We start from the raw sequence: 25,922 nt of genomic DNA, 5'->3' as shown, positions 1-25,922 counted from the left end.
ATCATATGCAATTGACTATAAAAAACTGTTGCTTTCACACAATTCTGACATTAAAAAAATATAAAGTTTTATTTTTAAATAAGACACAAAATATTGTATTTAATAACAATAAATACAATACCAAAACGCGTTTAAACCAATATTTCGTGATTTTTCTTAGATCATAGTAGAAAATAAATAAATAAGCAGAACTATAAACTCTTGTATGAATATTATTTTTAAATAACATTGCACATATTTTTTTACGAAGGTGCGTTTCGCGAATTCACCAGTACCCATTTGACTACACCCAAGCGTGAGAGACCAGGAGTGTGGCGCGGTAACAAGAAACTAGGCGGATCCATGGTTTGGATAAGGATCTGATCTGTTACAAATACCACTGGACTGGTTTTAACAAACAAATCTGAAGAAATTCAGTGTGCTCCGGAAGGGGGAGGGTATCGAGCTGTGGTCATATAGCGCATATGTGCTTGGTAGTGACTTGGAGCTTTATGTGACCACAGCTGACGTTGCCACTGTAAACAAACATACCACGTTAATGTAAGCGAGGATACTTTTAAAGTGAGTTCTTCTATGTGTGTGTTATTATGATCCGGTCTATTGGCGTTGCCAAGACTGGCCGGTCGAATGGCCCGGCAAGCGGAGAGGGCCGGCAGCGGCAGCAGTGGGAGCTGCACGCCCGGTACTGACAGAGAGCAGGGGGTCCGCAGCCCGAAGCAGGAGGCTGGAGCTCCAGAGACTCCTACCAGCAAGGTGGTCACTTCCTGCACCACAGCTGGGTCTAATAAACAATCTGTACTGAGTAAAATAGAAGTACAGAGTTAGATTACTCTCTAACAGTTGATTATTATTTTGCGTCAATAATCAAATTTCAGTAATAAAGATATGCCTCTGGTTTTAGGGGTAGAAGTACAAAGTAGCAAACTTTAAAAGTACAAGTCCCATGTAGTACTGCCTTTCTCAAGTCATACTGTTTATATCGTACAGTAAGTATAGTTACTTCACATCACTCTTATCATCTCAATAGCCCCTTGGAGCCTCACCTCCGCCCATGGGACCTTTTTTCGGATCATGTATTGAAGTCAATGGAGAGAGAAAGATTATCTTTTGATCCCGTTTGAATTGTGCCACGAATTACACATAGGATGTTTGTCAATTTAAAAGATAATTTTGCAAGTCAAAAAAATAAAAATAGTGTCGTAAAACTGTGAAGTAATACATTTTTTTCTGTGAAACCGCTCAATGAACTACATCTCCCGTCTCACACCACACACCAAGACGGCCGTCACGTTGGCACATTTCACCTCTTTCTTTCAGAGTGAGGCGAAAAGTATTAAAAGAGGTGAAAATCACTACAAGTCTGGGCATGTTGAGAGCTGTACATACACAAGAGTTACTCGGTTCTGTAAGAGCCAGCATGCGGGACCGGGATTCTGGGATTTGTAGTCTTTCTAGTTGCGTATTTTTCATATTCTTATATTTCAACAGTTTTACGACAAACTGTGACTTTTTTGACATGGAAATGATTTTTTAAGATTGACAAACATCATGTGTAATTCATGGCACAATTCAAACGGGATCAAAAGATAATCTTTCTCTCTCCATTGACTTCAATACATAATTTTTCCGAAATAAGGTCCCGTGGGTCGGAAGTAGATGGGCGGGATTCGCCTCTCTATAGAGCGAAATGAGGCATGGCTTAAATTGTTTGGTATTTTGGAAAAAAAACTTCACAGACATGTTTTATATATAAGGTATGGCCCTACAATATATGTTTCAAATATAGCATGATAGGTCCACTTGATTTCAGGTCTCTTCCTTGTAACAATAAAATACTGTTATTTCATTCTAATTTTCCTTAAGTAGATTTAGCCAAGTACGAACTTCACCTGTGATTCCATGTTATTGTTCATTATTAAAAGGATTGCAAGCTATTTCACCTGTTTGACACCATTTCTCTCTCCCTGTCCTCACTTAGATGGCTCTGTAAGTAAATAACCTTTGTAAAATATAGGTGTCTTTTATGATACCAATATATCAAAAGAGACAGTATTCTACAAACTATTGCTCCCAGTGAACTTGTACTTATTTGGGAAACACATTAGCTGTTAGTTTGGCACAACACAAATCAGTTTGTCTATATTTTTCTATGAGAGATACCTAATGTGTTTCATCTACAAATGTCTAAATACATTTAACAATATTTGAGAGCAATAGTATGGAAGTCAATGCCTCTTTTTCAGTGTTTTGTTTTTTAATATACATACACACAGTCCATGTTTTCATCTCAACAACTAAATGTGTTTACCCTTATATCTATGTACCCTTATATAAATGTGCTGTGATATATAATGTGTCTGTGTGTACAACATGTGTGAACATAAAGGGTGTAAAGAAATGTGTCTCTTCTAGTGACAGAAAGAGAAGCCAGTGAAAAACAACTTATTTCTTTCTTCCTCCGTTTTGTCAGTATGTCAGCATACCATAGACAAAGATTAAAAGAGGAAAAGATGGCCAGCCTGGAGCAGCGCAGGAACCGACTGAGGACCATGCTTCAAGAGGAGCGAGAGCGTCTGGAGGCGGAGCTCCGAGGTGTCGTTCCTGACAGGAGCTCAGCGGCAGGTCAGCTGGTGCAAAAGGCTGAGGAACTCCGTACAGCAAGAGAGGAAAGGAGAAAAAAGGTAGTTGCATTTAATCAAAAGGTATTTGTCAGTGCTGATCATGGTAGTACTCTGCCATAAGTGTATAAATCCTGTTCTTTCCTTTCTGTTTCATCCCTAGCTCGCACAAGAGCTGCTAAGGGAGCACTGGAAGACAAACAGCACAGAGTTGCGAGAGGTAGCTAACTTTAAGTCTCACTGAGGTGATAAATGGCCTCAGGACTCTAAGACCGTCCTGTGCGTCTGAAGAGCTCTTTTCGTCAGGATGTTCACTTGATCTGGAAACTAATAGGCCTTGTGATGCAGATATTCCATGACTTTCTGTTAACCTGAGTCCAGTGTAGACTCCAGGGAATAAAATGTTCTGGTATCCCTTCCGCTAAGAGTCAAGTTAATCAGTATCCCTGTCTCGTGTATGTCCTTACCTTTAATCTGTCCACAGGTCGAGTCAGCATTACATAAAGATCATGTTGTCGGCCAATGGCAGGAGCAGATATCTGAGAGGAAACAGGTGAGGCATTCATCACAACAATGTTTTTATAACTGTCTCTGTAAAATAACTGTAAGTCCTTGTTGGACATACAGTAATCTCCAAATCACCTACAGGTCAAAAACACTTATTCGTTATAACTGAATTTGACCTAGACCAAAATGGCTGTTTACCACTTGTAAGCATCCCCTCCCTTAAGTCAGTGATGACACATCGGACCCACAAGGCATGAAACTCTGCTGTTATCCTTTGACGTGACTAATTATTTATGTTACAAATCAATATTTAATTAAACTGGGCTCATCTGTGAACACAGTATCAAGTCTGACATCTACTTACATTGATCCCCTGAGAATGCTATACTTAAGAAAGTGTAAACACCTACTGTAAGTGACCCTGCTCTTCAAACATTTAGGAAGAAGTGGCCGAGAAGAAGGAGAAAAAACGCTTTGAAAATGAGTACGAGAGGACCAGAAAAGAGGCTCTGGAGAGGATAAAGCAAGCCGAGGAGAAAAGGAACGCAGAGCAGCGGAAGAGGGCAGAGGAACTTCGCAAACAAATGGAAGAACTGAAGCTGAGGGAAGAGGAGGTATTCAGAAACTTGGACAACGTGTTTCTGCTTGGTCAACATTGCAGATGTGAAAGCTAATCTTGTTTTTTCTGTAAGGCAACTGGCCTGAAGAAGGAGCAAGAGGCTCTGCTGGTCAAACAATGGCAGCTGGAGAAGGCAGAGGGGGAAAGAAAGACGGTTGAGGAAAAGAGAAAGAAGTGTGAGATGGGGTAAGGGAATCTCTTCCTGCAGATAACGAATCACACGTTATATGATGCCGTATTCTGGTGAGGCATGGGGTTCATTGGATGTGTGTTCCACCAGGCAATTCTTGATCCGTCAGTATCGTGCTCAGCTCAAGAGGAGAGCCCGGCAAGTGCAGGAGGAACTGGTTGGTCAACTCCACCCTCTTTTGATACAATATATATAGTTCTCCATAATCCAACTTGCCCTGGTTTTCACACCTTTCTCAAATCCCCCCTGTGCCCACCAGGAGGCCGACCGTAAGATCCTGACAGCCTTGCTGGAAGGACAGCAGGAAGACACGAGGATAGAGACCACGCGGAGGGAAAGGGCCATCGCTGATGCTGCCTGGATGAAACACGTGATTGAAGAGCAGCTTGAGTTGGAGCGGGAGAGGGAGGCCGAGTTCGACATCCTCCGCAGGTGAGCACCACGATTCAATAAGCTCTGACTCTGCAGGAAAGGACTTCTCGTCCAACACCAACCTATGTATCTCACCCATCTTAGAGAAGAGGCTCAACGTATGTGGGAGAAGCGAGAAGCACAGTGGGAGAAGGAGAGGAAAGCCAGAGAACGACTCATGCTAGAGGTGAATTGTTTTGAAATGAATTCTTATTTTAATGCTTTTCAAATGGTATGACTGCTAAACTTCTTTTTTTTCTTGTAAAGGTGCTTGCTGGGAGACAGCACCAGCTTGAGCTTAAGTTGCAGAAGAACAGAGAAGCTCAGGAGGAGTCCCTAAAGAGACGAGAACAGCTGATCCAGGATCTGGAGCTGGAGAAGGAGACCAGGCAGCAGGAGAAGGAGCAGGAAGAGGGGCATAAGACGGCCCGGATGGAAGAGATACATGCTCAGGTGGGCTGCACAGTGGTTTGGGATCTCATAGCATAGCACGGTTTTTTCAACATAAAGAACAAATCATAAATAAATATGTATTACCGCTCATTCCAGCCAACAACACAGGATTGGATGTTTTTTTTATCTATCATAAAAACAGATATTAAGTTGTTTCTGTATTTATACTCTAGGTGGAGCAGCGGCACCAACAGCGGTGGGAGGAGCGGTGCAGATTAGAGGAGGAAGAGGAGGAGGACAAGGAGGCTCTTCAAATCCAGGAGGAGGAGCTGAGGCTAGAGATACAGAGGATGGCCGATAAAGGGTACCAGGAAAAGGTAAAAGATAAAGCCTTTTTTATTTATTGTCATTACAGATTCAACGAGATTCAGAGTGCAACCCTGTCCCAGTGTGCAAAAACTAGACATACATAACTAAAATTAATTAATAATTAAAAACACAGCAGTAGGACAGACAACATAAGCAATCATACGGGGGGATAAATAGTTAAAAATATTGATATAAAAATAGTTTAGCAGTGCCTTCAAAGTGTGTGTATGTGTGCAGATGGTTACGGTTATTGCATTAAGTGTGGTGGTTTTTTAGTCTGTTTGTCCGTGACTTGAAGCTCCTGGTTCTCCTCCCAGAAGGCAGGAGAAAAGATGAAAGTCCCGCTGAATGTTCCTATTTCAAGTTTTAAAATCAAAATGCTGTTCAATATTAAAATATGCTTGTGCCTTTCAGACTCGAAGCAGACCTCGATCAGCGTGGACATGAGCCACCGACAAGACTGAAGTCAAACAAATATTGTGAGATGTATATTTGTACCTGAAATGAGCTTTTAAAGGATACATTTTTCTTTCTTCAAGTGTGTCTTGAAACAATGCTCCCGTGACTATATGTGAATCTAAATAGTTAGCGGGCACTGTAATGGTTCCTTCTGTTCCTAATGGCCATGAGGAGATGTGATGGGACGGGGGACTCAATCCAGTCCTTATTCAATTTAAGTATTTCAAACTTAATCCAATCAGTAAGGATTGTTTCTTTTTGTGCTTATTGTCTTTTTTCTTTTCGCTCCATTCAGTGGTGGTGATTTACTCCTTGTGTCACTAACTCCTGAAGCTTAGAATTATCTTTGATTTAATTTAACATGCCTTTTTTGTTCAGATCAAGGACTGTGAATGTTGTCATCCCACCCTGTACATTGAAATCTAGGGAGGATGAACTGTTAAGCAAATCAATAGCTCTTGTTTTGAGACATATTGTGAAAATGTGATCCTTTAATGCCTATTTATAGAATGAAGCATTTGTGTCAGTTATGAGGTCAAATATTGTGCCATCTTGATGTTAATTATTTAATTCTTGTTGTTCGCATATGTAGAAAAATGATTGATTTTTTGCACTTTTAGAGCTGTATTTTTTCTATCCTGAACTTGTAGACTTTTTATAATAAACATTTTGCCACCAAATAATTTAAGCACTCTGTATGAAGGCAATGCATACATGAAACACACACACATGATATATTTATAAATTAAGTTTATTTAGAAAATAATTATTTTTCCCAAGTGCAACTTAACAGCTGCATCACATGCCCTGCACTCTGGTCAGGTACAGAGAGGGACATTACTTGATCAGATTTCCAAACCACGATGAACTCTGAAACACTTTGTGAGGATGAATGTGAGGTTGCACAATTATACAGGAGACGTCTAGACTTCTATCCCATGTGACGCACATTAAATACAAAACAAGCAGCATGGTAACAGCACCAAACACATGGACATACATACAGTATTAGCTCTAAATGTATTGTGACATCACCAACACTGCAATGGCACACAAGATCGCACAATACAGTGCAGCGTGAAGACACCCCGGATAGTTTGAAAATACATCAACATCAGCGTGCTGGTGAAGCATACAGCTTAGCCCCTGAACAAACGCTTTTTCTGCATTTACTGATTAGACAAATGGGCACGGATAAATGTAAGTACACTGCAGACTGGATTTTTCTTGGAAAGGGCACAAACAACATAAAAAGCGTTTTCATTGCAACAAACAAGAGCATTGCAGAGCCCCAACGTGTGCATTAATGAAGTTTCCAACGTGTAATGGTCAGTTTGTTTTAGGAGATTAGACAGTATGATGATGCTTGCATTGCAGTTAGTGACTGACGCTCCTTTAGCTACAGGGTGTTAGCAATAGCATTCAGCGACAGCAGATTCATTTATTTATTGATTCATTAGACTCATTTAAGGCTTTCAGCATCATGTCTTGCTCTGGGCTGTTAACATGAACCAATGTCAAAATCCGGATCTACTATGCTGTGCTTCATTTGTTCTCTCAATCAAAAAGCTGATTTAAGGTTATTTGTAAGTATGGGCGAGTTTACTCAAATTGTAATCTTTAAACCATAACAGTCCCAGACCTGCTAGCTGCTGCTTGATTTAACATGATTTGTGGAAGTTGTTGTTTCACCTCAAGATAAATTGTGCTATTATAACAGCCGAGGATGCCTAAATAAAGTTGTTCTCCCTTTTACACTCAGATTTTGTTCATAGTTTGCTTTAAATATTTATTCATAAATTAAAAAACAATGCATGCATATACCACAAATACAAAAAACCAAAAGAATCATACAAAAAAAAAGAGGAAACTGAGATGCTTGCAGCGCTGTAAATGCTGCTAGTTGGTATTCTCTTTTGTGGTGATGGTCACAAGCTGCTTGGCGGCCTTGGCAATGTCATAAGCACATTGGATGACCTGCTGGGTGACCAGCTGCATGTCCGGCGCCGCGCAGCCCTCCGACGGCAGCGCCTTCCTGCATTCGCCCTGAAGCCGGAACGCACTGGAGGTCAACAAGCGCAGAGAGCCTCGGACTGTCTCCGAGCGCGGCTTCTGCAGAGGAAGGATTACATAGATTCATACTGATGGACTGAGATTGTTGAAAAGCAGATTTGTGCAAAGAGAGGTAGTGAAATAAACTTTGCAAACTGTCTTTTTTTAACCAAATGTTAAGACTATATATAATTAATACACAGGAATATAAACTATAGGACTAGATTTTTTTTTCAGTAAAGAATCAAGTGAAATAATACATCAGGAATTGGCACAACTTAAAATGCTGTGCTGTAGTTGGACCTTGAATCTCTGGTATTTGTGCCTTATGATACAATAACATATAAGAGGAACAACAATCTTCATACCTTTGGGAAGAGGGCAGCCATTTCTTTCACAGCCACATGTATTCTTTCTGAACAGGGTATGAAGCTGTGAAGAGAATAGAGTTGTGGTTGAGTTCAACATATTGATGTCATAAGCCACAATATACAATTCACACCACACCGTGCATTATGATATCTAACATTAGGTTAACATTTTCAGATCATGCTATTCAACCATCTTTCCATTAATTGCAGACTTTTTTTTTAGCATTGTAAGTAAAGGCAGTTGTATTCCAAATAAATGTTGCTTGACACATGAACCAAACAACAGCCAAACAATGCATATTTCTCCTAAATAACATAAAGCAAATTCAAAATCAGCAAAACAAAGAAAAGGAGACAGTTTGTTAGCAGGTGAGGCCGAAGGTAAAGGGTGAGGCAGAAACAGTGTGCGGGAGAGGAAAATGAAAGTGTGCCTGGGAGGCAGGGACAGAGGCCAGAGTACCAGGATGAGGGGTCAGGGGACCGCAGGCTGAGCGGCTGAAGGGGGGGCGGGGCCTTCTCGGCCCAGGGCACCAGAGTGCTGAAACATCCCAGGCTGTGCCTGAGCCGACGCACACCTTCCCGCTCAGAGGGTCTGCTCTCAGGGTGAGGGGCGGGGCACCACGACACCAAAGCAACATCATAACAGCGGGGCAGAGTGGAAGTGGAACGAAGGGGAACAGTGAAGATAACAAACAAAAAAGGGAAATGATAGGACATAAACGCAACTAAAAATAACAGAAACAATTACGAAGAGGAACTCAAATGAAGCAAGATAATGAGAGCTAAAAAAGAAATCCTAAAGTGATAAATGGATTTTCTCTTCAGATTCTGACCTGTCGTGTTTGTTTTCCTGAGCAGCTCTCAGCAGCTCTTGGATATTCTTGGTGATCTGCTCTGTTTTGCGGATGACGTCCTCAGTGCTGGGCAGCGTGGGGTCTGCCACCAGCATCACATCGTCCAGCTCAGGGATGGAGCTGCCCTCCCCCAGCCAGCTCCTCAGCCTGCCTCTCCTGCAGTACCTACAGGGGAGTTCAGAAGAGATCATGTCTACAGCCAAAATGCCTGCGTGTTGATTTGAATCTAAAGACAAAACAACTCATCACATTACGTTTGGAAACCCTTCAAATTGTTTGTTGTATAAAACTCATAATATTCTTTCTCACTCATCCCTTTGTACAAACCATCATTGTGGGCTCTTACCCCGAATCATCCATCTCAGAGTCATTGAACGTGTTGTCATAGTCACTTTCCGGCATGCTGATTTGCTTCTCTAAATTCGAGGCCTAGAAGAAACAGAGGAGACAAAAAAAAGATGCTTCATGGATTGCAATACCTTGCAAGACTCCCATGTCGTTGATAATGAAAACACAACAGCTGTGGTGAAATCAATAACTGTATCCCTGTGTTTGTTGTGTGTCAAATTGGAATATAGAGAAGTGAAAGCGATGCAGGTGGTCTGACTGAAACAAGCCAAAAGATCTGTGAAGCAAGAGCACATCATTAATTTAAAGCAGTCAAACAGAAACAGATAATGCAGAGTTCACTCATGTCACTGTGACATATTACTACTGCTGAGTGATAACGGCCTTGGTCTTTTCCAAGCACAAATAGAATTCGGTCATTCGACTCACTAGGATCATCATCAAATGTGATAATGTTGAAAAAGCGATAAATACATGGATGATAATGAACAGAAAGCCAATTGTAATCATTGGGAAATGTGCTATGCTAGAAATGTAAATCAGAACAGAAACCGAACCCGTAACTAAAAGGGAAGTAGACATCATTGTTGATAACAGGAAGTCAAGTTTCAGATAAGTTCATATTTTAAACTAAATCAAATGCAACACAACTATTAGGTGAATTGCAGAACATAGGAATGCCTTATCTTCCTGACAACTGTGATCTGATATTTTTACTATACTTGAAGACTATCAAACTCAAATCTAAAATGTATAAACAGGAAGCAGAGACAAACAGTACAATCGATCCACACCGCACCGATTGTACAACACGTTCATTCTCAATCCACGTCCAATAGACTCTAAACTAAATCTTCTATTTTTATGCAGTACAAAATGCAATGCAGGAAACATAAGCTAGCTTCAGCAAATGCAATTAGCCCTCACATGTCCAGATATATCCGAGTTCTGACTGAACAGAAAATCTATCTCTTTAGACTGTAAACTAATCCTGAAACACAACATTGCTTGTGTTACTTGAGGAAGTGAGAGCATGCTGTTGGAAGCTCACTGTGCAAAAGAGCCAGGCAGTTGTTAGAGACGGTGAAAAAAAGGACTTCTCTTTTTTCGGACCAACTGAAGTATAAAATATACATTTAAAATATCAGCTTTAATCAATTTGTTCCCCTTTCGTTTTATAGACTGGTGGTTGTTTAAAAAAAAAAAAAATGACAATCAGTAAAAACAGACTTTGCACAAACAATTGTTTTCAACATCGTCTGCTAAACAGGTTTCTGGAGCAAAGACAGGAAGCATTAAATGAGCAGGTGTTTGCATCACAATTGCGACTTTTTGCTCCTCGTTCAGCGCTCAGAGGTTTCGCCTGCACAAAACCACACAATTCAAATTGTCTATAGCTGTGAGGATGATGCTGAGGATATGTGAAGGTGGGGGCAGCTGGTGGAGGCTCATGCAGCAGAGATGGAGCAGCATATGGAGGACAGAGGGAGGCGAGGGGGGGGGGAGACAAGAATGGCTCCAAGTGGATTGGCTGCGTCCCACGAGATGTGGACCGAGTGTGGATGTACTTAACCTTTTGAGCACTCTCGTCCTTCGACCAAGACAGGGTGGATGGAAATGAGGGGAGGGATGAAGAGGTGGTCACAAAAGCGCCCCTTTCCGTCTAAAGACAGGGTTCAAATCACATTTTAAGGACACAAATGTCTTGAATTAAAAAAAGAAACAAATAAGACCAGATCATGTCCCAGAAGCCTCTTCAAGTCTCGGTCTCGGTCGGATACTGTATACTGAAAATGGAATTGATGGTGTAATGAATTTAACCCTTAAAATCAGGAAGAGAAAACGTGAGGGGTGAGATTAAGAAAATGCTACGTAGACAGTTTTAAAGGAGCTTTGTTGTTTGGATTATGCTCCTACATTTATTTATGAATTTGTGCTGGAAAAATATAAGACTAAAAGAGCAAAAAGGAATTCATCCATCAAGAGAACATTTGCAGAAAACTACGATTCACATGCTCAAATGTAAATGCAAATGACTGAAACAAAAAGAGAGAATCAAAACAGATGAGAAGACAAAGTGAGTTTATGAAATGATCATGCATTACAAAAACACAGAGTATTTGTATGGTAGTTTTAATGCTTCGTCAACATAAACACAGTACAAACCTTGAAATGATATCATAATAACAGCGTCTTCTTTCGGTAACAGCTACGCTTGTCTGACAAACAAGCAGCACTCCAGAGAACAATAGCTTTTTTTTGCAGATAGTGGTTTTGAAAATGGATCTGGACAAGACGAGACTGGCTGTGTCTAAATACATGTCATTGTGGTTTTGATGACTCTTTCATGCTGCAAAAGTGGCAAATGATTAAGGAAAGCCATAAGAAAATAAAAGAAGGTAGAGATAAAGGTTTTTCAGACAGGGGTGGAAACATGAGGGGAAAGTAGTGGAAACAGGGCAGGAGAGGAAATGGCAAAGGAGAGCAGGGTCTTACTTACATGAGGTGGGAAGGGTTGCAGGGTGGGGACACACTCCTCTGGGTAGTGGCTCTCTCCTTTAGGGAGATAGGGCTTCAGGCCTGAGCCGGTCTCATACATAGACATGGGGCGGCTGACCCGCGCAGACTGTCGGCGCTTCAGGGCCGAGGGGCTGGAGGGGCTTGGGGAGGCGCTGGGGGTCTGATAGATATTGGCTGGGCCGTGCCGCCTGAGAGAGATGTTCTCGCTTTGCAGAGATTGCAGCTGGAAGAGACGTTTAGCAATAAACTAAGAGGTGCTGTCGGCAAAGCAAGCTGTGTTTCCTGTTCTGATCCACTCAGCATTACATTTCAGAGTTTACTCCAATGTTTCCCTAAAATGTGATATTGTGATTCGACAGACTGCTACTGTCAGCACGCTTACTGGCATTTCATTGTGCAAAGTTCTTCATTTGTTCTTGTTGTTCCAATGATAGACAGTTAACAGTAAATATTTGATTATCACTCTCATATGCTCTTTTTTGACATGTCAGCAATATTTAAGCGTTTTGAGCACCAGGAAAAGCGCTATATAAATAAAATATAATATTATTATTATTATATATATGACTGAGCTGATTCAATGATAATGACATGCGGAAAAAGTTTTCAGGTTAGAAACATGAAACTTTTCCCATAAATATAATTTCAAGATTTACTGTTACCTCCTGAAGATCATAGGAATAACATACATGTTGTCAACAAAAAAAAGCAAGAAAAAAAAGGCAAAGCAAGTAACAAGCAAGCAACAGATTGTTTTGTAGGTTAGCAACAGAGGTGCAGTATGAGTCAAAGTACACACAGATTAAGTGAGGAATATAGGAAGATAAGAGCCATTAAAAAAAACAATGTCATGATGATTTTTAGAGGAAGTGGCTAATTATTGCAACTACTTGTATTTATATAGAAAGTAAATTGAGGGTACTGGTCTGAAATGGGGGTATTATGGTTTAGTGTCCAACCTCTGCCAATCCTTTTCTTTATTTACTCATCTTTATTTGGGGAATCTGTTCACCCACGAGCCAACACGAAGCCAGGTCACATCATCAAAAGCAATGCCGTACTCTACAGTGCTGTACGTCAAAGTTAAGAGACAAATGATCTGCATTTTCCTTCAAAACTGCCATATTAAGCCATTTTAACAGGATTATAACCTTAATGACAGGTTTTTCTTTTAACAAAATAAAAAGATGTAACATGCATAGAACATCTGTTGCCAAAAATTACAATGTTCAGGATTTAGCAGGACACGGATTGGTAACTGAAGCACAGTGCATACAAATGTGCAGAATCTCAAAGTTGACATAGTCGATGTAACAGTATCAGAGTTCCAGGTTTGTATCAGCTGTATTCTTTTAAATATCTATGAAATGGGACCACTTAGAAAAACATGTCAAACAATAAATCCATACATAGTAAAAAGGCTTTTACCCAAAACAAGAGCAGTCAATTATCCAAAAACATTCTATGCAGTAAAAACAGGATATGTGATGAAGCAATGCACACACATACAATGGGAAGTCACTATGAAGGGATTCAAAAACACTGTTGATTACTTCATGCTTTTTCCTAAAACATGCTTGTTAGTCACATTAGACAGAATGGGTTTGTACCAAAAAGAGAAACCTACTGGTAAAATGTTTCTGTTATTAACTGGAGAAAGTAGGAATTTTGTTCTTTTCAAATCCAGAAAACAAATGAAAAAAAAAAAAAGAATCTCCGGTTTGAATCGAAGCTTTGAAATGAAATCGAACATGCTGGCCAAAACAGAGGGTGGACCAGCAGGGTGTCACAGCAGCCTTATCGTGCAACTCAGCTTTCCTGTTCAGATATCGGCCTCCACACTGGGCAGGAGAAGAGCTCTGCTGACCGCTGTGGCCCCCCCTCAGTGCGGCCCCCGGTGTTAGTGATTTTATTGGTGGAGCGCGGGGGATACCTTTTTCTGCATCAGCCTCAGCTCATCGCTCAGGTTGTTGTTGGCTTTCATGAGGTTCTGGATCTTGGCCTCAGAGGCAGAGAGCGCGTGTTTCACCTCCATGTATTCATGCACAGTGATGGGGCTGTCGGAGAGGTCAGAGTCCAGGCTCTGTGGGAGAGAGAGAGGGGTTAAGCACAGAACGGATTTCAGGGTTTGATTTGTGAAAGTGATGCCACCATACCTTGGTCCTATCTCCTTTGTTGGTGGGGGAATCCTGGTCTGTGTCCTCGTCCGACGCCACACTGTCGTAGTCAGGCTGGTCGTTGTCCTGGCTGTCACTGCAGTGCCTGACTGCCACGTTCTTCAGGATGAATTCAACATTATCTGGAATGAAGGGGCGCAAGGTGGAAAGGTCATATCTGCACTCCATTTCAGTATCAGTTACATGTTGGAATAAAGTCACAATAAGATGCTGACCTTTGGGGCTAGCTATCGAACTCCCTTGTTGCCTGCGCTTAGCATCACTTAATATGTCAATGACAAGAGTTGCAAATTCATGTGCATTGAATCTTGCAAGCTTTTGTCGTCCCTAAATAAGAAAAACAAAGACACATCAGCCCAGAGGTATGCGATGTTACTTCACAGTATAAGTGTGCAAAGGGGTAATGGTAAACATGTGCAGGGATGCTGTCTGGAAATCGAACTTGCCTGATTTCGTGTTGATGAATACTCTGGATTCACAGGAAGAAAAGGCACCACAGTCGTCTCTGTCACCAGAGTGCTGTGATTCTGTGTTGCTAACCACACTACCAAATAAAAAGGGTAACAATGAGCTCATATTACACTCCAAGAAATGTATTCTCCGGATGAAAGGCAACAAATCTTGTACTGGATCATTCTCCCGTACCTGCATCAGTCTCTCGTCGGTCCACCTCATCGTAAACATCCATGGCCAGCTCTTCAAATAAATGATTACTCAGCTGCATGAAAATGAGAGAATGACACTTAAGACTTAAGTAAGGGAAGAACATATAGCTCATTTCAGGGAAATGTTGCTAAAATACTTACAGACTGCAGTTTCTTCTTTGCCGCCTTGGCCAGCTCTGATAAATCTAAACTGCTACACACAGAGCATAGCTTTCAAAGCAAGCTGGTGAAATGATAGGTATACATAATGCCTCTTTCATTCTGAGCAATACTTACATGTTCCTTATCCATCAAAAGAGGGCAATTAAAAAAGGAGATTAAATGTGTTATTAAATTGAAAAAAGCACAAAGATTGTTCTGCCTGTGATGAATTACAGTTGCTTGGAGAAACGTTTTGATTTATTTGCAGTAATAGTGGTTGGTATGCCAGCTGCTTCCATTTCCTTAAAACACAGAGAGCTTTCTCAGCAGCGTGTTAGGACAGGCCTCAGAGCCAAAAGACAACCCTCAAAAGCTGCCTCTCTTTACTCTCTTTGTTGGCTGGATTCAAGTTAAGCCCATTCCCTTAGATGTAGGTTCATTAAGAGATCAATCACTTCATATTGACACGCATCATGTTGACTTACAGAGTGCTTTCTTACCTGTCAGCCATTTGTGGAACAATGAAGTGCTGGCTGTTTTTATGATCTGAAAGCAACGACAAAAGTGCTCTGTAGGATTGCCAACAACATAATCAATACTTATCGGAAATGTAAACGTTCAAGATGAAGTGTGTTTTAAATATAGTACATACTTGGTTTGACAGGGGAAATGATAAACACTTGTTCTTATCTCTGTCTCTACCTAGCTTAAACATTAACTTACTCATTGTTGTGGCTTATTTGCCAAGTCAATATTTTCTTTAGCTCCAACCAACACCTCTGCGCATATTCTTTGATCCGTATCTTTAAGGTATTTCAATATCAAATCTCTCTCTCACTGCATACCTGGCTTTCTCCCACACAGGTAGAAGGCCAGCCGATCAGTTAGCTCATACTGAATCTCCACCAGTCTGTCTGCCAGCTCATGGTGGCCAGCTTCCCTACAAAAGGCACATCAAAAACATTATATACCACTGATAATGAATTGAGTTTGAGTTATTAAGGATAATTGAAAATAGCTAACCTTGCATAGTCAATGGGAGTTTTGCCATTGCTGTCGGGGGCTCCGGGGTCTGCTCCGTAAACAGTTAACAGTTCAGTCTGAGATACTTGTCCTGCTTTTGCAGCGACATGCAAGGGAGTGTTCCCTTTCTCCTGGAGGAGAGGAGGAAACACCATTGTGATTTAGATGTAATAGAAACGTTATTGCAAAGATTACAATTAGAGACCATCTTCTGGGATCACTCTGACATGCAAAGACAAATGTGGTCAGGGGCCTGAAGTCGGGGGGCCAACAGCCCCCATCCGCATAAACACCACCGGACTCAGGGACAGTTTTAACGTTAAGACTGCTAAACACCTGAGCTCTGCTAAGTGCCCCGATAAACATTCCTGTTGTCATCTTGCAATATACTCATTTATGTAAATAGTTATCACCGCAATAAACCGTATTTCATTTTGTCCTAATTTACATTCTTTAATTTCATATTCTGTTCTTGTACATATCCCATATTCTATTGACATGTATCTAGACTTTTTGCACTACTTTTTATTTTGTATTTTATTATATATGTTGCATTGTTGGAAGAGCTCAGGTCAGAAGAATTGCATTTCCATTTCTACACAATAGCTTTGTGCTTATGACAATCAAACCGTTGAATCTTGAATCCCGGCTTTCTCCCTCCCTCCTCTTGGCTCCCTTGCTCAGACCACACCCATCTCAAAACCTTCAATCTGATCAACTACACACCTGGCATGTTTTGTGATGCCAAATCTGGCCAGAGGCGTAAAGAGTGTGGCCTCTATTTCTTGAAACAAATCCAGTTTCGTAGCAGTTCATCATTTTGATGAAGAAACTACTCAACAGGGCCTCTGTGGCAGTTAGTGCTTCAGGGCATGTGTCAGGAGCACACTCTGCCCTGATGATACACAGAGTGTCGCCCTTGTGTATTTATGGTTTTAAAATGCAGCAGATGAATCTTACCGGGTGAAAGAAATTAGCTTGTGCTCCCAGGGATAGCAACCGCAAACAAGTCTCCAGATTCCCGGTGCGTACACTTGAGTGAAGTTGCTGAAAAAAAAAAAAAAAACTATTAATATGAATTAATGAAGCGTAATAATTATAAAACATTGTGCCAAATATGAGTTTTCTGCTCAACTCATGGGGACCCACTTCTCCTCACCTTGCTTAAATCCTTGGCTGTGGAGCTGTCGTCCTCCCGGCAAGGCATGCGATGAACAAATGCCAGCATTTGATATTTGGCTCTTATAAACTCGGATTTGTTTGGGCTTTAGGACAACATGAAACATATTCAAACAGAAAGAAAGAGGCCGTTAGTGAGTCAGTGGAACAAACTAAAGATGGAAGTTCAACAATCATTTATTTGGGTTATTTAATTAACATCTTCACAACAATAAAAACTCACTGCAGTTTGTCCTGAGGGTTGGCCTTGCGTTTCCCACTCATCAAAGAGGCCGGGTCCAGAAGAGAGTGCTCCCATATTGAATTGGCACCATTGCCGTATAATGTCTGAACCATCTAGGATGAAATGTAGAAGGAACCTGTATAATATATCCCAATGATTTATACTGCAGAAGGCTGACTGGCCTTTAACAGTTCACTTCCCGAACAAACCCTTTCTATATTTGGACACAATCAATAAACCCCAGTGGGATCTGATGTACAACAGATTGTGAGCAAAGATAGAGGTCTGATGAATTTCAAACCACAGTCAAAGGATAACAGGATCTCAAGGCATGGTAGGAGAAGGGAATCGGCCTCAAAGCACTCATGAGCACGCTGTGAAAGTCCTAAAGATATGTAGGTTCGCACAGGTGAATATTAATATCTATTTCTAATGAATTAAATAATGACCTGTAGCTGTGTAGAAGGCCATGGTGTGTGTGTCAGGTGGCGGACTTGCGAGCTGTGTCTTCCGAGACTCCGATGAACGCTGCAGCACTCGTCACAAATGAACACCCCTCTGTTCACCGAGGCCCAGCGAGGCTCTGAGAGGGAAGAGACAAGAGGGAAAATCACACCTTCTGCAATCTAATTGATTCTTTGCTAATTAAAGGAGGGGCTTTAGGGTACAATATGGGATCCTTCAGTTCTAACAGGTTTGATCTGCTCTAGCTTTAATTGTAGGTAGTCTTAGATGAGTTATAAATGTATCGTAGGAAATGTCCTCTCTTCACATTCAGTACCGTTATTCAAATAACCGACATGCTAGGTTGTAGCACTTCTCCTTTTCTGTTCCTCACTGACTGCACTCAGAGAAACTCATAGTGTCAAAACAATGAGAGACACATGCATAAAGGATAAAGCCAGGAACAAAAGACCAAATCCAAAACGTAAAAGATCCTTCTAACAAGTATTGTCCGTGTAGCCAAAGCCTGAGACAACTTATTGTGCGACCCACACTTGTGTACTATCAATAGATACTTTTGGGTAAAGTTCCTTGAAATAGTCAGGATGTCAACAAAACTGTTTTATTTTATGGATGAAAATAGTCTCAAATTTTATTTTACATTATTATATTATAATATTATTATTATTATTATTATTATTATTATTATTATTATATTTTACTTCTTCATCAGCAACATGTGCCGTAATCTACTGGGACCGGCTCTTTAAGACCTTAGGTAGGTCTTTAATATTGAAATTTCATATTGTTTTAGAATATTATTTGTATTTATATATTTTTTTTTATTATGTTTTTTGGTTTTGAATTCATTTTGATTGAATTGGCCTGGTGCTGAGTGTCAGAGGCAAGAAAGCAAATGCAATCATTCCTGAGAGTCAATAGTTGCTCTGGTTTTGACTTCCCTAATTTCTACTAATATATAAGAAGAACAGTTAACACTACATAGGGCACCAATACTACAGACAGTCAAACACGGGTTAGAACATGGTAACACTTTGACTTGAGAAGGTTTTAACATACAGACACAAACACATTCTAATAACTACAAGAATAAGAGTGCAACCCCCAGCTGGCTACAAGAGACATTTAAAGCCTGTTTAACCCCAGCCTTAGGTGAAGCCATGCATTGTGTAACGAGGAAGTGACTAGCAGTTGTAGGTTGAAGCACCTCGACCTAAATGTTAAGTAAGAGAGCAGCTTCCTCCTTCAAAACAAAAACACACAAATGCTATCAATACTTTTGGTGCTGTAAATTCTGTAAATGCATAGTTAGAGAAATATAAACATAGTATATACAAGATACAGTATACTGTGCGACTGAAATAAATATGTTTAGTTAACCTTGACCTATTTATTACACTTCACAAATGCCACATAGTTGTGCCGTCTGCAATTTATACAGATACTCCTCTGACAGCGAACATCTGAAGACCAAAAATACTGTAAATTCATACGATACTCAGACAGCCTGTTAAGCAGATTGAGTGGCTGGCACTGGGACAAGACAGTGAAGTATGTGAGTGTGTGAGCAGCAGCAGCTGAGGTGTAGGAGGAACAGCTGCAGGGGTTTTGGTCAGAAACTGGCACCTGGTCCCCAGTGTTCAGACTATCCTCCTCCTTACTCTCAGACCAAGACCTGGGAGTTGGGGCTGACATGCCTCTTTTACCCTTTCCTCAACAAGTGCTGCTAAATTTAATATCACATCTTGAAACTCTAAAAATATTCTCAGCCAACAACTGGTAGCAGCCGTATGGAGGGGCAATCCAGGCCAGCTGCTGTGAAGACCTGCTGGGTTTAACTAGTCTGAGTGACATGATGATGGACAAGGTACTGAAACTTGAGTATTGCTACATTTTAAGCACATTTGTTGTTTTTCTTGTGAAATATTAAAGTACCCAACATAAAAGTTCTAAAACTAATTCTCAGCCTACTGTTATTGTAAATCCTAATTGCAATGTATTGTGGTTAGACAATAGAAAAAAATTGTCTGCATCGAAAGCACGCAGTCAATTCACTCAGCATCCTGTTTTGCTTCCTGTGCCTGCCGAAAACATCACGTCATTTCATTATAACTGGGACTCTTGAAGGTTCCTCACACACAATGCAACTATAACTTGTTCAGCTTACAAACAGTATGTTTGACTGTAAGGGCTTGATTCAAATGTCTCCAATGGCTAATACTATTGCCATAATGTCACAAACACAGGTTAAGCTCTCTTCATCTTAAATAATGAATCCCCTGACAATAACTACAGATACCAGAGTGCAGTGATTGTTTCAATGTGACTAACATTTTGGAGGTGGAATAAGGAATTTCTTTTTTTTGGGAGGGGCTTTTAGGGGGGGCCATATCTTTTCACACATTTTTTTTTTTAAGAAAAACTCACCCTGAAAGGAGAGCACTGTACCCATTGACTTTCAATTATTTCAATCATCCTAGTGATAGATACAGAGCAGTTTCCTGCTTATGTAGGATCAGATGTTATAATGGATGATTACATTTCCAATTAAATGGAGACTTTTGCATGCCACAGACATTATTTAATAATTTTCCTTTGACGAAACAACTGTGCAATTACATTGACATGCATCAAAAATGTCAGCCTGATTATTGAAAGCAAGTAACACCGGATGGAAACAGTTAAAACAGACAGCTGCTTCAGGTCTAATTGCATCCCCAGCCAGGGACCTGTCAACAGTACTAAGAACTTGTCCCCTCAAAACACTGCATATGTTGGAAAGTAGTTATAATCTGATGTAAAGTGCAGTGCAAGGCTCTGGCTTAAGGTTACTTGGTAATTAATAAATAACGGGTAAAGCTTCAGGGATGGGGTGAATTGTCTTACCTGGAACACTGCAATCAGCGCAGAGCTCAGTGTTTCGTATGCGTTTAGACATCCTTTGCTCAGCAACAAACCTCCTTTGAAACAGAGTATTATCTCCGATGCGTTTGGCTAACCATTGATCACTCTTGGGGGGATGCCTTCCGTGTTAGCTAGCTAATTAAAAACAACCCCAAACAACGACCTGCTACTTCATTTAACTGTTGCTAACCGTTTCGCTTTGTCCAGCGTCTGAGTTACAACCATTATAACGTTACCTATCGAGAATAAGGTACAATGTTACTTGTTTGCAAAGTAGGCTGACTTAGCGCCTGATTAGCGAACTCGCCTGTCCCCGTTTGGTAGTTTACTCTTCAGTCGGTCTCTGGTAGACAGCAGGACTACAAATGAAGGACTACAGATGAAGGACTACAGATCTCTAGCGTTCCCAGTGGCAGCTGCTAATGTTGTATGATAGTGTGCCCAGAGTCAGGTCTCCCAGGAAACAAACGTCTTCCCGGAAATAACGCCTCCTGGACTATTTTGCCTGGGAAAGTATAACATAATTGTGGACCTGATTTCTTTAGAAATACCGTTAATAATTATACATAAATACAAATCATAATGCTTAGATGAATTTGCAGTGGCCTTTGGGCGGTACCGCTCGGTACACAACCTGATAGAAATAACTGAGGGCAAAAATACAAGTCAGAGTAGGTGAGTTTGATCTATGCACCTTCGTGACACGGTACAAAAAGAGTAATTTTAAAAACATAAAATAGGGTGACTCCTATTGGATATATATATTTAATGGAGGTCATCTTTTGGAGCACAATTCGCATAATATATCACCATATTTATTTTTACTTAATAATAACTTTATTTCTAAAACATGTACAGCATTTCACAACTGAGTTCAGCCAGGATGGATCACAATTGTGTGGTTGTGTTAAAAAAATATGTATCCGCAGAAAAGTTAGTAACTACTTAATATGCATACGTTAATAGAGCAACTGCATCAGGTTTTATGAATAACCTGTGGTTAATATAGTGTAAAACCTCAAAGGGTCGATATGCACATCCATCACACCGTGGTACGCTGGCGGTGAAGTGTTTCAACCTCCCCGACACGTATAAGCGCCGATCTCATTTCTAAATAATAGGTGAGCTCATTCAAGCTATTGTCTGGGAATAGCTTTATCTATGTTTATTTGGTTAATTCTCTCAAGTATAAATGCTTTGAAATTCAAAAATGTAGCATCTTAAAGGCTTAAAAGTTTGACACGGGACGTTTATAGGATTATTACGTTTAGTTAGTCCTATTGTATCCCCCATTCAGAGACCCTTAATGGTTTCGTCCGAGTGGGCCTGACTATTTTTCTTTTTATCCTAAAGGCGATGGTTTTATTTACAAACCTTGTTTCTCTCGTTTGTTTACCAAAGAAATAATTGCTATTACATATGCATTAATTTCCATTGTTAAGGGTAAGGACTGCGGTCTTAATTGGATTGTATTGTTTAGCTTGTGAGTCTATTTCTTTGTAGGACACCCCTGTCATTATTGGGAACAGCTCCTGGCACTTCCTTGTTCAAAAGTTTTATTTTAGGGGAAGGCTTGGTGAAAAGTTGGACACCGGTTTAGATATTTCGACGTCAAATATTGAGGGCATGGATCATATTAATTGTACTTGTTGGCATGACTAGCGTGTAGCTATCGCGGTTTTCCCATGGCTGTGATTGTTAGAAGCGGGCTAGCGTTTCACTGAGCGGCTCCATAAAGAGAAAGATGTCCACGGCTAACGAAGAGATCCGAGAGAGGTTCCCCCTGCACTCAGCCGTGTGGGAGAATGACTACAGGACACTGGAGGAACACATTACTTTACCACAGGTTGGTTAAAACACGGAGTATGTTTAAAAGCTTAACACAAATGCATGCTAGCTAGAAAAGGCCAGGAGTTAGCTGTTAACACATCCGTAGCCTTTCAGTCAAAGTAGGCCAGTCGTGTTGACAGATGCTCTAATGTGCCACACAGATAGCGCTTGAAATGTCTATGATGACATTTCTATTTACAGATCAACAAAGTTTACTTTCAAATATATATATATATTCCACTACACACATTTAGATGTATATACATTTAACCTATCTGTATGTACCAGACCTGTTTAGATTTTAACTAATGTCATGTCTGTTATTTATATTCATACTATTATTACATGTTTATTCTTGTTTTATTTTTTTATTCGTATTATCCTATGTGTATTATCTGTGTTCCTGGCTTGTTCTGTTGTTGCTATGACACCAGAATTTCCCTATGGCTATTGGGTATTAATAAAGTCCATCTTGTCTTATCTTACGCATTAAAAAGCCTGTTTCCCGGGTTGTATATTGTTCTTTTTTAATACTTTAAAATGTACAGTATTAAAGTGTAAATCCCGAACAACCCTTTGAACATATTGCACATTTCTGCTCCACACTATCTCTATTTAAATCTGCACAGTTCTCAACTTTGAATATAGTATTTGTCCTATTTTGTTATATTTTAATGTACTCAGTTTCTTACATAATTAATATTTTGTGTTAACGTTAGATATGATAACATATAGCTTTGTTGTTGTGTATTATGTATTGCCACCTTCTCAGCTTCATTCTTGTCAAACATCTAATATATAAAGTTACCCCTAGGTATTAATATTTTAATAAAAATTATCTCTCCTCTCCTCTCGGTATAGTATTGTATATTGGTGGAATATCATTATTGTGATCCAATCCGTATAACTTTTAATACCCAACAATGCTAATCAATAACACATTTAGCTCATGACTCAATATGCAGTCTTATCAGCATGTGTTAATGCTGCTGGATTGTCGAACCAGGTTTAGAGTTCATTACACAAATATGGATATAGAACAAGCTAATATGTTGGTCTCTTTTTGATTTTTCTCAGAATGACACTGAGGCTGTGGATCCCAGAGGTCGGACCCCTCTCCACCTGGCTGTGTCGCTGGGGCACCTGGAGTCAGTGAGAGTCCTTCTGAGACATGGTGCTGAAGTGACTAAAGAAAACAGCATGAATTGGACAGGTTAGTCCCACAACTGAACTGGCTGCATAATAGATTATACAGTAAGAGTGTAGCATGAAAGCGTGATGTGAGGCCATGCATGTTTCGTTCACTTGTCTTGCAGAAATGCTTTTTAGGGGATTTACGGCTTGTTTGATCACTTCAAGCCCTCATCACATTAACCTACAAAGCATCTGCTGTTAATGGGGTTTCTTGTACAAATCCATATCCACTCCTCTAACTGCATTGAAACAGTTTCACTTTCCCTTGCTTTTACTGTAATTGTGGCTGAGGTTTTCTAATGGGTGTGTGTTGCTCCCAGGGAACAGATGCTGTTATCTTAAAAGGTTTAGTGGTTTGTTTATAATTGTCTGTCTCTCTGTGTAGCTCTGCAGGAGGCAGTCAGCACCGGAGACCCAGAGATGGTTCAGTTAGTGCTGCAACGCAGAGACTACCTCAAAGCCTCCACTGCTCTGGGAGGAGTGCCTGAGCTGCTGGCAAAGATCAGAGAGGTCTTACTTCATTTTTACAGTTCTCTTGTCAGCTTTCTCTCATAAGTGTTCCTGGAAACATTTCCTACTGCATTCATTAATTTCACTGTCTTTATTTTCATCTACAGTCTCCAGACTTCTATATGGAAATGAAGTGGGAGTTCAACAGTTGGAGTAAGTTATTTTATGTCTATGTGTGGCTATATATCATTAAAGTAAAGTGTATACTGTGTGTACAGAGTAGTATTTTCCTGCAGTACATGCTAGTTATCATCAATCAACTATTCAAGAGAGGAAAGTATCTCTACATAATCTTTGCCTGTGCAGAGGTGATATCAGGTCATACAGGAAATACCACATATCTGCGCATTTGTCATGGTAGCATTTGTTTTGGTTTATTAATGATTGATAACGTTTTTCATGTGTGAGACATTCATTTGCTGTTGCTTCACAGTCCCTCTTCTGTCCCGGGTTTGTCCAAGTGATGTTTGTCGCATTTGGAAAAGTGGCGCCAGCCTGAGAGTGGATGCCACTCTTCTGGGCTTTGAAAACATGACTTGGATCAGAGGGCGCAGGAGCTACATCTTCAGAGGAGATGGTTTGTGCTTTAAATCGCCTGCACTAAGAGAAGAGTTCTTATGATTTGTGCTATTTCAGTGATATCACTTATCCCTGAATGTATCTTTACAGATTCATATGCAGAGCTGATGGAGGTGAACCATGACGATGAGGTTGTGGACACTGAACGCTTCAACATATCTCAAGAAATCGAGGAAGTCACACTAGAGTCAATGCAGCCAGCTGAACAGGAAGTTGCCAAAAGGCTGACCACTCCTATTGTCAACACCTACTTGGACACCAAGGAAATGGCTTTTGAGAGGCAAGAGTCACATCTTTTTCTGTTGTCCTTTTTCTCATAACATGCATAGATCATACTTCCTTTGATCAGCCAAGAACAAACTCCACACTGACAGTTTTTCATAAGAGTTACCATGTCATGTGTGTTGTTACTGTGCAAGCAGTGTTACCATTTGACTTTCCAGTATCGAGCTTGCATCTAACTGTCTGATACGCATCATTCACACTTATCTGATCAAATCTTATCTGACATGAATTTTTTGTATCTTGTCTGACTTCACTTACACAAGTGAGGTAACCCTACAAAATAACAACTTCAACAAATATATATTATGAATGTGAGAAAATAATGTTAGTTACGAATAATAGGCCTTTCTTGAAGTTGACAATTGAGCTTAAACAGAGGTTTAAGTTGGGCATTAGTGAACCCTGAACTTAAAGTGGACCTATCATGCTATATTTGAATAATATATTGTAGGGCCATACCTATATATATATAAGGTATATTTATACGTTTTATTTTTCAAAATACCAAACAGATCATGCATTTGATCCATTCCTCATTTCGCTCAATTTAACACTGCCTTTCATGCTCGGATTCAGTGAGAACAGCACCATCTGGTGGCCTGAAATATGTACTACGGCGTCTCCAGCGCTTTCGAACGGCAATGTCCGTGGCTGTCTCCTCCTGATTGGTGGAGTTGGCCCAATAGCCGTAGCGCCACTTCTGTGACGTCACAGAAGTGTTAACATCTGGATCAGTCTGTATCAGATCCGTTGCAGCCCCTTTTTAAGAGATTTGGGTATGGAGGAAAAGAGAGAGGGTTGTGTTTTCTGACTCTTGGTGAGTTCCCTGACACACCGGGGACACATGTTCATGTATAAAAGACGTACAAAAGTGCATTTTGTATGATAGGTCACCTTTAAGATTTGTGTAGCAATCACAATGAATTCTGCTTTTGCTTCACCGCACTCACCCCGCTGTGGGATGAGTTCCTGACCCTAAATGTTAGCACTGCTGAAAATGTTGTTCCAACTCCAAGTTCATCAAGAAACAACAGCT

General features: G+C 40.4%; 3 protein-coding genes across 10 annotated transcripts in view; 2 read left to right on the top strand and 1 right to left on the bottom strand.

The window, feature by feature from the left end:
* Window positions 1-720: 720 nt before the first annotated feature.
* tchp (trichoplein, keratin filament binding) lies at window positions 721-6,261 on the top strand. The gene is made up of 12 exons (XM_010770641.1): window positions 721-751; window positions 2,468-2,681; window positions 2,782-2,838; window positions 3,103-3,171; window positions 3,566-3,739; window positions 3,818-3,930; window positions 4,025-4,091; window positions 4,194-4,366; window positions 4,451-4,532; window positions 4,613-4,798; window positions 4,972-5,115; window positions 5,522-6,261. The coding sequence occupies exons 2-12, from the start codon at window positions 2,472-2,474 to the stop codon at window positions 5,552-5,554; spliced, it is 1,308 nt and encodes a 435-aa protein (XP_010768943.1). The 5' UTR covers window positions 721-751; window positions 2,468-2,471; the 3' UTR covers window positions 5,555-6,261.
* Window positions 6,262-6,299: 38 nt separating this feature from the next.
* On the bottom strand, window positions 6,300-20,863 carry git2a (G protein-coupled receptor kinase interacting ArfGAP 2a). 8 transcript variants are annotated; one of them, XM_010770643.1, is made up of 21 exons: window positions 20,471-20,859; window positions 17,569-17,702; window positions 17,120-17,232; window positions 16,877-16,982; window positions 16,678-16,764; window positions 15,718-15,848; window positions 15,540-15,634; window positions 15,195-15,240; window positions 14,830-14,835; window positions 14,695-14,746; window positions 14,534-14,606; window positions 14,335-14,432; window positions 14,104-14,215; window positions 13,868-14,010; window positions 13,645-13,794; window positions 11,692-11,934; window positions 10,765-10,854; window positions 9,190-9,272; window positions 8,823-9,008; window positions 7,987-8,050; window positions 6,300-7,678 (listed from the first exon to the last, which is right to left on the bottom strand). In XM_010770643.1, the coding sequence occupies exons 1-21, from the start codon at window positions 20,520-20,522 to the stop codon at window positions 7,466-7,468; spliced, it is 2,277 nt and encodes a 758-aa protein (XP_010768945.1). In that variant the 5' UTR covers window positions 20,523-20,859; the 3' UTR covers window positions 6,300-7,465. The 8 variants fall into 8 exon arrangements, with proteins under 8 accessions (XP_010768945.1, XP_010768947.1, XP_010768951.1 ...); XM_010770645.1 differs by lacking the exon at window positions 14,830-14,835; XM_010770649.1 differs by lacking the exon at window positions 14,830-14,835 and having other exon boundaries at window positions 14,695-14,743.
* A 994-nt stretch (window positions 20,864-21,857) lies between these two features.
* Window positions 21,858-25,922, top strand: part of ankrd13a (ankyrin repeat domain 13A) — an 8,397-nt gene continuing 4,332 nt past the window's right edge. Inside the window, exons 1-6 of the mRNA XM_010770640.1 lie at window positions 21,858-22,334; window positions 23,396-23,531; window positions 23,898-24,022; window positions 24,130-24,175; window positions 24,456-24,599; window positions 24,692-24,881. Coding sequence (XP_010768942.1) covers window positions 22,233-22,334; window positions 23,396-23,531; window positions 23,898-24,022; window positions 24,130-24,175; window positions 24,456-24,599; window positions 24,692-24,881 — 743 coding nt within the window. The 5' untranslated portion in view covers window positions 21,858-22,232. The remainder of the gene's footprint in view (window positions 22,335-23,395; window positions 23,532-23,897; window positions 24,023-24,129; window positions 24,176-24,455; window positions 24,600-24,691; window positions 24,882-25,922) is intronic.

This window comes from Notothenia coriiceps, unplaced genomic scaffold (assembly GCF_000735185.1).
Source record: "Notothenia coriiceps isolate Sejong01 unplaced genomic scaffold, NC01 NC01_scaffold00009010, whole genome shotgun sequence".
Taxonomy (NCBI): Eukaryota; Metazoa; Chordata; class Actinopteri; order Perciformes; family Nototheniidae; genus Notothenia; species Notothenia coriiceps.
Note: the sequence above shows the minus strand (reverse complement) of the source record. Positions and strands in the feature narration are given on the sequence as shown.

Coding starts and splice junctions, on each gene's coding strand:
- tchp (XM_010770641.1), top strand. CDS start 2,472: ATGTCAGCATACCATAGACAAAGATTAAAAGAGGAAAAGATGGCCAGC. Junction 3,740..3,817: donor TGAAGCTGAGGGAAGAGGAG/GTATTCAGAAAC, acceptor TTTTTCTGTAAG/GCAACTGGCCTGAAGAAGGA. Junction 5,116..5,521: donor ATAAAGGGTACCAGGAAAAG/GTAAAAGATAAA, acceptor TGTGCCTTTCAG/ACTCGAAGCAGACCTCGATC.
- git2a (XM_010770642.1), bottom strand. CDS start 20,522: ATGTCTAAACGCATACGAAACACTGAGCTCTGCGCTGATTGCAGTGTT. Junction 15,635..15,717: donor ACTCCCATTGACTATGCAAG/GTTAGCTATTTT, acceptor TGCCTTTTGTAG/GGAAGCTGGCCACCATGAGC. Junction 14,607..14,694: donor CAAAGAAGAAACTGCAGTCT/GTAAGTATTTTA, acceptor ATTTTCATGCAG/CTGAGTAATCATTTATTTGA.